Below are 13,541 nucleotides of genomic sequence, written 5' to 3'. Positions count from 1 at the left end.
CTTGAGCATTTGAGCAAGAGTTGTGGTGGCAATTCTGCTCCCATTACAATCTAAAAATAAAAAGAGGATTATTGATAGATTTCCTTCTTTGAGCAATTAGGCTTTGTAGTGCAGAATATTTAGACTAGACTTATTTCTCTTAGGCAGTCAAGCAGGGAAGGGAGCAAGAGATAGGCAGGCAGGCATAGAAAGTGGTCACAAATGGATGAAGAATTGATGTGGCCAGAAGGGATTTCCTCCTGTCTGCTTTGTAAATTCTTGAGTGCATGAGGGGGAGGCTCACTATATAATGAATTACAGCTTCAGTGATTAGACCCTTCAGTGTCTTGCTGCAATGCCTCTGATCCAAGGATTGGGGAGGGGACAGGGATGACTCTTCATCCACAAGGAGCTACAATGGAAGGGAAAACAAGTAGGTGTGGATGGGTTAAGGGTGAAGGGTGGGTACATGCTTTGGTTGGCTACCTCTATTATAAAGTGGAAGAAGCCATATATACATATGTATGTATATATATATATATATATATATATATATATATATATATATAGAGAGTTTATATATATATATATATATATAGACTGTCTCTATATATATATATATATATATATATATATGTTTATATATATACATATGTATATATATATATATATATATATATATATATATACAGTACTACCTCTCATTAACGGACTGAAAGGGGGGTAACGGTGTCCATTGATGTGAATAATCCGTTGATTTGGAGTGGTTTTTGGGTGGCATAGTGATTGCACAGCACTAAACAACAGCACCAAAAACACAGCGAAAACACCGCAAACACAGCTAATTAACATCCGTTAATGAGAGGTAGTACTGTATATATATATATATATATATATATATACATATATATATATGTATATGTGTATGTGTATATATATATATATATATATATCTGTATATACATATACATATATATATATATATATACATATATATATATAATGTGAAAATTCATATAATGAGGTGGGTTTTACATGTAAATTGGGGAGTTGTGTTCATGAACCCTGTCAACCCCCTCCTCAATTTTTGCCTGGGGCTTTCACATACACCAAACATTTGTTTTACCTGCTTTATAGCACTCGGTTGTATAGTGAGGTATTCCTGTGTGTATGTATATATATACATATATATATATATATATATATATATATATATATATATATTTATATATATGTATATATATATATATATATATATATATATGTATATATATATATATATATATGTATATATATATATATGTATATATATATATATATAAATATATATACAGTGTGTATATAGAAATAAAAATAAATATATAAAAATATGTTTATATATTTTTATATATATATATATATATTTGTATATATATATATATATATATATATTGACACACACACACCAAGGTCTTTTTCCCCCTTACCAGTGAGGTAGCCATGTCAGAGGGCATATACCACTCCTATCTATTTCATTTTTACCCATTTCATTTCCATCCACCACCCTTTCCTCCCTCTCATAGTAGCCCTTCATGGATGATGGGTCTTCCTTGTATCCTGCCCACTGCCCTGGGTCAGAAGCAGCACATCCACAGCAAGGCTGCTTCACATAATCACTAACCCCTCCTTTATGTCACCTCCTGTAGGAAAAGAGAAGACAAGGAGAAATCCCTTTGGGCTGCATCAAAATATCATTCACACATAACCACTCCCTAACTGCCTCATCTCTATCACCCATCCCCTCACTTCCTTGCATCATATATATATATATATAAATGTATATATATATACATATATATATGTATATATATATATATATATATATATATATATATATATATAATATTATATATATGTATATATATATAATATTTATATATATGTATATATATATGTATATATATATATATATGTATATATATGTATATATATGTATATATATGTATATATATATATGCATATATGTATATATATATATATGTATATACATATATATATATACATATATATATATATATTCACAGCTCCCATTTGGCAAACTGAATCTTATAGCCACAAAAGATAACATTCTTCCTTTCTTTGTTAAAGATAGGTATTTTATATTATTAGATTAATGTATTTAAGATGGAATTCTTTAGCATGTGGCATTTTCAAAAACTGATTTGAAATAGCATAAAACTTCCTTATTTGGTCATTTGAATATGAAAAAATAAAGTTCCTCCCCAGAAGCTAGATCATCTCTCCCTAGGTCAGTTGCTAGAGTAATATGACTTTTGTGGTATGTGTTTATTTTGTGGAGGCTGTAATACAAATCACAGTAAGATTAATGGCTTCTTTTGGTCATCCCAGAGCCCACCCAACTTTGCAAATTTGAGTAAAAAGATTTTGCATAATACAGTAACCATTATATAATTATCAGTGAGATAATTTGAAACAAAAAATAATGTTCATTTGACATAACATATAAACTTATATTTAATTATTTTATTGAACATTATCAAACAAACTTTTGCTAAGAATACACCAACTGTTTGACAGCATGCTAAATAAAAAAAAATTGCTGGCTTTCTGGATTTAATGGATTTCAGGAAGCTAGGTAAATGGTTTTTTACCTGTATATATTTTTCACCCATATAAATCACTGATAAATCTTCACACTACAGAGAAAACTGAATATTACATTGTTACAATAAGTCACTCATTGTTATGCATGTATATGTCAAGCAGCATGTTTATATTGGTTTGTGTTAAATTCTTTTTCACAGATGGAAACTGCAAGCACTTATACAGGATTCAATTCACGTCCCACAACACCTGGCGCACAGTCTACCATTTCCAATCCATACCCTATATAATTTTGCATCTTTGATAATGGAAATGATGGAATGCAATGCATTACTATTACAAAGAATGAATTGGGAAGCATATTGATTTTGAAGATTGGTTGTATAAGACTCCTGTATTTAGGGCTCTGCAGTGTGTTAAAGATTCAGATGTTCCTCTTCATTTTTAGAGCTTGTGCACTTTTATACCCAGCTGTCCAATATCACAAAAGAAATTATATTTAGTGCTTTGAAACTAGATTTGAATTACAAATGACTAATTCAAAGTACAATTAGTAATTCAATTTTATTAAAAATTATCCTGAAAAAAATGTAAAAAGTAATGATTTTTGGAGTATGGAAATTGGTAAAAGTAAATGAATTGCAGAAATGGTTTATATTGCATCTTGTGATTGTGTCTGGTTGAAACAGTGATCAATTCTAAATGAATAGTTGATTTGCAGATTAAGGGCTGTAGTATCTGTATAATTTGTTTTGAGTGGATGAGGGGGTTGTGGTCACCATATGATGAAGCAGTGGGAGTAAACCAGCTCTGGCTGGTGGACTCTACTGTGGAAGCACTGTGCCTTACTGCATTCCCTTCAACCTGAGGGGTGTGGAGGGGACAGGGTTGACCCTTCATCCACAAGTTGTCAAGATGGGAGGGGTGTCTGATGTGGATCCACCAGGTATTTTTATTCAGCAGAAATCAACATAGACACCAAAGGGTTTTATAAATAAGTCAACACGAAGGTTTGTCTTGTGAAAATGATCCTGAAAAGAGATGAATGTGGAAGAATAAAACTTCAAATATAACAGCTTGGTTGTATTGTAGGGAGATTAAACACCAAAAGATGATTGATGAATACGTGGGAGTCAGTGGCGCCATGTACTGTACAGATAATAAGATCATGATGACAGTAAACTCTCTAATTTAGTGACTAATAATTGAAAAAATGAAGGCTAGAATCACCTTGTCAAAGGGCACATTTGGAGAAAAAGTAATTGGTACCATGAGTTGATGCAGTATCGTTGTTTCTTAGTTTTATACAGTTTATAGTTTGTACAAAGCTTTTCCCTTTGAAGAGGGTTCCCAGAACACACATTGCAGGTTAGTTGTTGCGCACCTGAAATAAAAAGAAGAGTTCCTCAACTCTCAAACTAAAGCCTAGGAAACCTCTCCCATTTTTCACTCTGTACATTCCTTCATTCTCCTTCCAGAATTCATCTGTTGTATCCTTCATAATCTCTTTTCTCTTCTCTCTTCCAACTCTTCATCCCACATCTTCTGTTTCCTCCTTTTCATGAGAGCCTTGGGTCTTGTGCAAGAGAGACCTGAGGCAATGGATTGATTGTTTGAGCCTTCTCTTCCTCCCCCATCCATCTACTCCAACCTCTTGTCTGACCTGCCAGCTTACTTCTTCTATTTAAATTTCTTTCCTTAACAAGGCACTCACTTGCACTTTCTTGCCCTCCCAGACTTCCTCACCTTACCTCAGTAGTGTAATATACATTTTTTGGCCAATCTGTCCCTTTCCATTTTCTTACAAAGGATTACGAAGGCGGAGCATGCCGACAGGAGACCTTTTGGTCCATATCTAGGTCGGATGTGAAAAAAAAAAATCATAATAATAATAAAGTAATAAATAAAAACTATAATAATGTAAATAACAAATAAAATACATAAATGCATAAGTATAGTTAAATAATAAACAAACAGGTAAATAGTAAATAATAATAAATTGACATATAACTAATAATAAATGAAAATCAGACAGACAAATGATAACAAAACAAAAAAATATAATATAAAATAAATTATAATCATTACAGCATCTTGCTTAGGTGTTTATCTAAATGATTCTTAAAGCTTCGAACTGAACTACATTGCACTACCTGTGCAGGAAGTTTATTCCATTCATTAACTACATGGTTGGCAAAGGTGTTTCTACCTACTTCCAAATTGAATCTATTTCTGGACAGTTTGAGACCATTGTTTCTTGTCTGATTCTCATTCATTGTGAAAATTTTGTCACTTTTGATGTCAATTCCCTTTAAAATCTTAAAGATCTGAATCAAGTCACCTCTGAGTCTACGCTTTTTTAGGGATATTGTTTTAACAGAGCCTTGTTTATCTTTTCCTTCATACCTTTTTTCTGTAGTTTTTTATTTCATAATATTGTGTTTAGCATTTTGACATTTACGTTACTTTACAAAGATTTTGTCTCATCTACCTTGCATCAAGTCATTTCCATACAGGATCTTGGTTTCCAGTGTTCTTTGTTGCATTCTTCTACCTGATGCAACAGCCACTCCTAAATATGAGGACACCATTACATCTTCCTTTGAGGCTAATTCTTAAAGTCATGTTCTTCTTTCTGCTGTGCCTTTTTAACCTATATATGGATGGAGTGAAGAGAGGAGTGAATGTACGAGTTAGGAGTACGGAAACGAACTTAAAGGAAAGTGAACAAAAATGGATCTTAAACACCCTGCTTGTGCCAGCAGAAACAGGAGAGTTTGAAGAAGTTGACAAGTAACTTTGGTAGGGTTTGCTGCAAGATGAAATTGAAAATTATTATGTCAAAAAGTAAGTAATGGTAGATGCCAAGAGTTGAATTCACAAGGTTTACAAACAGTTGTATGGAGAGAAAATAGAGCAGGTAGGAAGTTGTATCAAGGAACTGATGTATTTGAGGACTGGGGAAGTAGATAGGTTATAGAGTGAGAAAGGGAGAGGAGAAAGAGGTCCCCAAAGAGTATGGAGAAATAAAAGGATGGTAGTGGGAGTGATGAAAGGAATGTATGAAGTGATAATTGTGTCAACAGTCATATATCGGAGCAAGACCTAGGTGATCAGTAAAAGAAAATCCATGGAAACACTGGAAACAAGGTGCATTTACAAAATGTGACAAAGTAAGGAACAGAAATGATTGAACAGATTAGGGTATAGATGGGATTGGGGAAAAGAGTAGAATAGGCCAGCTTGAGGTGGTATGGTCATGTTATGAGAATGGATTGAAATAGATATCATTGGAGGATGCACAAATCAGCGGTACCTGGAGTAATATCAAGGATTAAATTGAGGAAAAGGTTTGTGGATGAGGTGATTGAAACTATAAAAGCAAGCGATCAAGATGTTGAACAAAGGAAAGGAGTGGAAAACATTGCATTGATGATGTATTGTACTTGGTAAAGAGTATTCATCATTAGTATTAAGTGGTATTAATGTTTTATTTTAAATGGTCTTATGTTTTTAAGCCTGCTGTTCAGTGGTGAGAGTTTGGTTGTCAAAATTGGAGAGCAGGTAACTCAAGTTTTGCCACTAGTTTTGAATTTGCTAGACTGGAATTCCCAAAACTAGAGGGTTTACTGTACATTATGGTAACTTGACATATATTGAGTATTTGTAGTGTAGAATATCCCTTCAGTTACTTCAATAGAGAGTATTTTTTGCAAGTAGAGTTGTAAATAAGTGTATATACACACATGCACGTAGACACTAACTTCAGATAGTATTAGATACAGAGTGCGTGGTTTGTGGGAGAGCATGTAAATTTGTTGTGGACATGGTAATGTCAAGTTCAGCGGTAATTAGTTAGCATGCAAATTCGTTGGCGTGTGTGGTCTGAGGCATTTGCTGTGTACATAAGGACTAAGGTGGCTTGACTGTATTGCAGATGGAGACAATGAGTACCTTCACGGCTTCACGCCCCACAACACCAGGGGCTCGGTCAGATGTGTCGGCAAGGATGCTGCAGTAGTCAGGTTCAGAACTGCTGGTGTTGCCTGGCCAAACCACCCACAAAGACTACATGTTTCCAGTGCTCCTTTATGTCCTGCTCCATTATGCAGAATATCATTGAAAATAAGGCTAATGTTTGATAGAAGTTTTTTTTTTTAAACTCAAGACAGTTTAACCAGATTTAGAAGTAAATAATTAGTTGTACCATTTGTACACAATGGAAAGGGACATGAAGGGGAAGGAATGTATTATTTATCCAAACTAACACTTAACAGTGGGTCAGGTGAACACAGACTTAATTTTAGAAATTTATTGTTATACCTAAATGCCAAAATTTACAAGAGGTCTATCGTATCATATGTAAAATTGTTGTTGAATTTTGATTTTGGGGACACAAGGAGTTATCAGCTTTTATCAAGCTTTTTTTTATTATCTGTTTATTTGTTTTTATGCATGAATTTATTTTGTGCCTTGCTGGTCTTGACTTTTCAGCTGGCTTTTTGCACAGCTTGATTATCCATTTCACTGGTGCTTTGTGTGTAAAGAATGGCAACTCATATAGGGTTTTAAAGAAACAATTTCAGTCAGTGAGTATTACTTAAAGATGAAGCTGAGAATAGCTACAGTTGAAATTCCTAGGAGAATTACTTTGAAATTTAAAGTATAAAATTGTCTTTTTATTTTGTTTATAAGTTTGCAATTTTGATACATTGAGTTTGGGTTTTGCAGTTTTGGGTTGGGTTGCCATTAGTAGTTTTGTTACACACTTTTGGGTGAGGTTTTCTTGGTTTCTTGACTTTTGAAAAGGAATCTAACCTTGTTTTACAGTTAATGATGAAACTGAAATGGAAGTGGGTGTACTTAGACTTTTTTCTTTTCTTTTGTTTTTATATGCATGTAGAGTTTAGTAACAATTTCACTTATTCTTTCTTTGTGTCATTTCCTAAGCATGGTAAGGAGGGTTGTGAATATAATTTTCTCAAAGCTTGATTTTTCTATTAGGAGGTAAGGATGGCTACTAATGAGCAGTATACAGTTCTTCATATTGCAGCTTGATGCAGCTATGGGATAGCACCATGATATGCTTGATATAATAAAAAAAGCTCATGCACTCAATGTAAGCATGGAATTAATTGAAGGTGGTTTAAAAAATTTCCCCCTTTTAAGGCATCTAAAGCATTTTATATTTTCTATGTATTGTTTGGTGTTAAATGCACAATCAAAACACACACCCACATCATAAACAAACAAAACCTTACATCCCATATCAACACTTTATGATGAAGGGTTGTCCTATTAGGTTGAAAGCAGTGTAGTGACTGACTGATCCATTCAGTATCTTGCACACTGTTCCCTACTAAATAGACATTCCACATGCGTCCAAAGCCTTTGTTAACCCCACCCATTCATCCCATTCTTATTCTTCCTCTCCAGCTTACTTCATCCACTTCTCTCCACAGTATATTTGCTCATTAGGAGAGAGGCCAAATGCAGAGTATGGGATCCAATATATTTAACGTTTCGCCCAGCAGGGCTTCTTCAGAAGAAGCCCTGCTGGGCGAAACATTAAATATATTGGATCCCATACTCTGCGTTTGGCCTCTCTCCTACAGTGCTGTTGCAGTCATTGCTGCTTTTACTCATATGTGCTCATCTTTTCTCTTTTGTTGTTACTGTGTTCCCAAACCATCTCAGCATTCTTTGTTCACCTATCCAACAGCTCCCCACCCTCCCCTGTCCTCTGCCTTACTTCATATCTTTCACTTTGTCTATTCTCCTGACACCCATTCTATTTCTCAAATATTTAATTTTAAAAATATTCAGACTCCCTTTCCACTTTCCTAATAATCCAAATTCCTGCTCCATATAGTCCTGAGGGTACAGTCACTTTAAAACCCTCTCTTTGCATTCTCCCTTGAATACCTATTTTTCATAAAAAAAAAATCATTTCACCCTGACATTTACTCCACATGCACTCCTTTATCGACCACTATATGTTACTCCAGATACTGTACTTAAAAATTTCCACTTGCTCAACCCTCTTACCCTTCATTCTTATTCAACCTACCACCATCATCATTTACTGTACATCTCATCACTTTACTTTTGCCCTCATTCACTTGTAACTGGAACTGATGATGGAAACATGCTAGCAGTGGTCCTGCAAGATAGCAGAGAGAATCATTTCCCTGCTGCCTGTTTTCAAAACTTTTCAACTTCAGAGGGACAATCTCTGGAGTGGCCCAAGATCTCCTTCTCTCTCTGTTTCATTTGTATTTCAGACACCTTTTCACATAAGGAGAGCTGACAACCAGAAACTGCTCCCCTCCTACTACTGCTTCTGCCATAGAAACAGTTACACAATAATATAACATGAACAACTGTCCAAAGTTTCTTTCAGCCACTGTGTGACCATGGGTTTCCAGTCGGTGAAACTTGAGGCAGAAGTTATTAGTTTCATCCAAAGCTTTCTTTTTTCACCTACCCTTCCAAACTTAGTCTCTCAAAATCAACCACAAGTGTAATGTCATCCACAAACAACTGGTTTACTTCTCATGTTCTTTGATTCCCAGCCACCAATTTCAATCCTTAGCCTTGCACTCTGCTTTTATTTCCCTTATTCATATCAGATTGAACAACCATGGCAACATCACACAACCTTGATGCAACACCAAGTACATTTTACATTTATATTTATACATGAAATGTGTGTGCAAAAATTAAAGCAATTCTACATAAACTACTGATTTTAAATCTAGTTTGCATTGAGTTGAGTGTTATAACGGAAGCTTTATGGGTTGGTTGCAGCTTTGATATTTATGTCTGTGGTCCTACTGTAAATGAACCAAGCCTGCACATATTAAACTGAAACACCTTTGAGTTAGGATGTAAACACAGCAGTCTATTCTGAGTACCTGCACCTGATCACTGCTGCATGCTGCCACTTGTAGACCTTTTCTTTAGATAATCTTTCATTTTTAATGTGAAGGAAGTGTGAAGTATTTATTTATGTATTTTTATTTTGTGTGGAATGTGACTTGATTTGATTTGATTTTAATTTTCCTCCAGAATGAATTCTGGGTAACTTAGGGATGAAAAATTCCTATCATAGTATTCTGGATATTTTAGCATATTGTACTTTAGTTTAGAATAATCATAAGTTGGTCCAGTGATGGATATCTGCTAGAGGTGGTCTAGCGAAATGGATGTCTGATGGAATAATGTTTCTAGCACCCTTCCTCAGGACCTATCAACACCCTTGCCTCCTTCTGAAGGGGCATATGGTCTCAGAACCAGACCAAAAATTGTCTTTGAACTATTTTTTTCCCTCCACTTTTTCACATAGGAGCTGACCTCTGGCAACTGATTTCTTCCTACTATTACATACTGGTGCTTGCCCTCCCACAACTGAAACAAACACAGGCCCTCACATGTGTCCTAAATGCAGAAGACCCATTACATATGCATACATTGTCATTGCAACAACTGTAACTTGTGGGTTCATATGGAATACATCACACTCACCAACTCCAAACAGTGCTCAACAAACTGAGCCTGCTGCTAGTACACACCTAAACCCTCAGTCCAAACCACTCCCAAACACAAAACAAACACACCCAAACATGCTGTAAGTAAGCACAAGAAGCATAACAATAACCCAGCACTGGAATTACAGAATAGCAGTCAAAAACACACAAATTTACCTCATTAAGCTAGAACTATTTGTACTAGGCCTTGACAGATGCCATTACTCATTTAACAGCCAGGATGACAGGGCGAGGGTTGGGGGTAGACTAAGCATGAACCAGTAACCTTGTAGGGCAAAACCAGTACTCTGTCACTGAGCAACATCACCTGTAACATTAAATGAAATAGTTCTTATAAGGCTGTTTATAAGGATGTCTTGATTACCCCAAAACACAGTATACATATATTCTTTACCTTTTTAATCACAACTTATACTTTGAATGGCTGGTCATATGTAAGCTATCTCCATTTTTTTAAAATTGATTTTCAGATGGTTTTTGCCATTACTTTGGTAGGTGTGTAAGCAATTGGCAGTTATTGACAAGCCTGTCAAAAGAAACATCATGTGAGGACAGAGCATTTATTAGTATGATATTTTGTTTTTTTTAGAGCTTTATCAATCTCCAACAAGTGAAACATTGTACCAATTAAGGCACCGTCCTCATGTGGTCTTTCTTTAGTAGGTCTCTTGGACATTGGAGTAATTTACACAATATCCAAGTTTCATTTCTTGTTATAAATTTATTCTAAAAAATCATAATTTTATTTATGATGGAGATTCAGTAATTTGGAGAAAAAAAATCAATTCAGGTACCCAGATGCACAGTGCCCTTAAAACAGAGAGCTTTCCAAGTCACAAATGAATGTGGAAAATTGTATAAACTTTACTGGCACTGATGTTTATTGTCTCAAAAATTTCTTGAATAGTAATACTTTGTATTACATTACAAATTATTCCAAAGCAGTAATATCTTCATCATTGATTGCAGTATTCAATCAGCCACTACTGCCCCAGTCATCTAAGCACATCACATCATCCAGCAATAGATGTGCTTTATGAGGCAGCTGAAACACCAGAATTGCTTGAAACACTGCACACTTTAATATGATTTCATACCTTCTCTCCATGTGAAAACTTCCTTGGAATTCACCAGGGCTTCTCTTACTACAAGTTGAGGGGTAAATTGCTCTGTTAACTTTTAATGGACCAACATTCTAACCCTTTACTGTCTGTTGTGACAAGTTTAGCTCATTTAGATTTTCTTCTGGCAGAAGTTGACTCTTCACTGTAACTTTGAGGAACCTCTGATAAACCTGTCAAGTTACGGAAACAAACTTTTCTTCTTAGGACATTTTAAATGCTCACGTGCATGTATTCATGTATGTATATGTTTATATATATATATGTATGTGTGTGTATACATACTTTTTGGAGAAATGCTATAGCTTTAAAGGAAACACAAATGTGTGTACACATTTGTGTTTCCTGATCCATAAGTCACACAAGGAAGAAATATTGTGTTGTTTTCAGGGTATGGCTTGTGTTGTGCAATGTACAAAAAGATTAGACAAAGAAACAGTGTGTGCAAACACTATTCAAGATTTTAAGAAAAAACTTGATGCTGAGAGATACAAAGACGGGTCACCACGAGTATAGCTCCCTTCCTGTATAATACAACTATGTAAATACAACTAGGTAAATACACACACACACACACACTCACTCACTCACTCACTCACTCACTCACTCACTCACTCACTCACTCACTCACTCACTCACTCACTCACTCACTCACTCACTCACTCACTCACTCACTCACTCACTATCACTCTCTCTCTCTCTCTCTCTCTCTCTCTCTCACATACACACACACACACACTCACTCACTCACTCATTCTGAAGAAGCAGAATGGAGGAATTCATGACTACCATGGGAATAAAGTGGAAATGGGAAGTTTTTCTTGACATTTATAAATGAGGAGTGAACAAACATGTGCTGAAGACTAGTGGAAGGATGAAGCAGAAACAAGACTGGTTTAACAAAACATGTGAGATTGCAAAAAAGGTCAAAGAAAATGGAGGCAAATGGGGGAAAATGGAGGAAGAGAAGAAGCACTGAAACAAAAGAAGTTCACAAACAAGCTTGGAATAACTACACAAGAATTTGCAATGAGGAAGAAAGCAATTTTGAAAGAGGTGTAGTAGATAAATGCAAAGATGAACTGAAACTGTTTTACAGGTTTATAAATGGTAAATTGAGACACAGGGAAGTAATCACCAAGTTAATAGTGGGTGGTGAGGTCTTTGAAGAAACCTCGGCTCAGGCAGAAGTAATGAATGAAAGTTTCCAATTGGTCTTCACAAAAGAGAGCACTTTTTTTTGAGGGAAAGTCTTTACATAAAGTGAAAGATAATATAAACAAGATTGAAAGAATGCAAAGAGTAGCAACCTTAGAGGTACAAAAAAAAAAAAAAAAAAAACATTGGACCTGCCATTGAAAGAAAGAAGAGAAAAAGGTGATGGCATAGCAGTGTTGAATTCATTAGTTGAAATAGATAAAATTGACTGAGAAAATCTCTTGGCTTGGGTCAGGAGAGAAATACAAGATCATCAGAATAAATTGGGGATAAGAAAAACAGTGCTGAAAGTATGTCAAGGAACAGTTTTCCAGATAGATGTATGAACTGGAATAGCTGAGAAGTTGAAAGGATCCCATGAGTTTTACAATAAGTTAAATACACACATATACATACATACAGGTAGGCAAGATAGGGACATTATTCTTTCTGACATCCATTTTGCTTAACCACTACTTACAGGTGCTCATCATTGGCCTCTTGTTTTTCTTTTATAGAATGTAGCATTTAAGGTAGGTTGATACCCAGTTAATCCATGTGTTACCAAAGTATGTACATGTTATACTTGCATTCCAGTGAAAAAGTTGGTTAAAGAGAACTGAGTACACAGATGTCCTGAATTTTTTGTTGTAGTGAAGGACTGACTCTTAAATAGAATTGGAAAAAATCTCATGAGGTAGATATATTTTACCTAGGTTTTGCACCACAAACTCTCTTAGTTGCATAGATAAGTGCTACCCTTTATGTTTACAGTCCGATATCGCAGGTACACAAATGTACTTGATTTTTTGTTATGAAATAGATTTAAAGAATCTCATGAGGTAAATATATTTTGTCTAAGTTTTGCTCCATGAGCTATCTTAGTTTTGCTCAAAACTACAAGAAATTTTAAGTGTCCAAATCAGGTTGTGGAAACTTACATTCTAACCAGTAATTTCTTAAATTGAAGAATGTTTCACAACTTGGATGTCTAGGATTTCACATATATTCAGTATGCACAACAGTTTGATAATAGAAGGTTAGAGTCAGTTTATGGAGGTTTGTCATTGAAAATCCATGTGAACAAGTT

General features: G+C 35.0%; 1 protein-coding gene across 4 annotated transcripts in view; it reads left to right on the top strand.

The window, feature by feature from the left end:
• The window catches only part of pasi2 (Protein), a 40,028-nt gene that overhangs the window by 25,815 nt on the left and 672 nt on the right, over positions 1–13,541 (top strand). For 2 of the 4 annotated variants that reach the window (XM_076196784.1, XM_076196783.1), the window contains exon 6: positions 11,103–13,541. This exon is cut by the window's right edge and continues 672 nt beyond it. In XM_076196784.1, coding sequence (XP_076052899.1) covers positions 11,103–11,222 — 120 coding nt within the window. In that variant the 3' untranslated portion in view covers positions 11,223–13,541. Of the gene's footprint in view, positions 1–2,783 lie in introns of all 4 variants that reach the window. The other 2 variants (XM_076196787.1, XM_076196785.1) reach the window with 2 other exon arrangements.

The sequence above is a fragment of the Oratosquilla oratoria genome, chromosome 13 (assembly GCF_046742065.1).
Source record: "Oratosquilla oratoria isolate Oo_2021 chromosome 13, ASM4674206v1, whole genome shotgun sequence".
NCBI lineage: Eukaryota > Metazoa > Arthropoda > Malacostraca > Stomatopoda > Squillidae > Oratosquilla > Oratosquilla oratoria.
The sequence above is the reverse complement of the archived record's forward strand: the minus strand, read 5'-3'. Positions and strand labels throughout refer to the sequence as shown.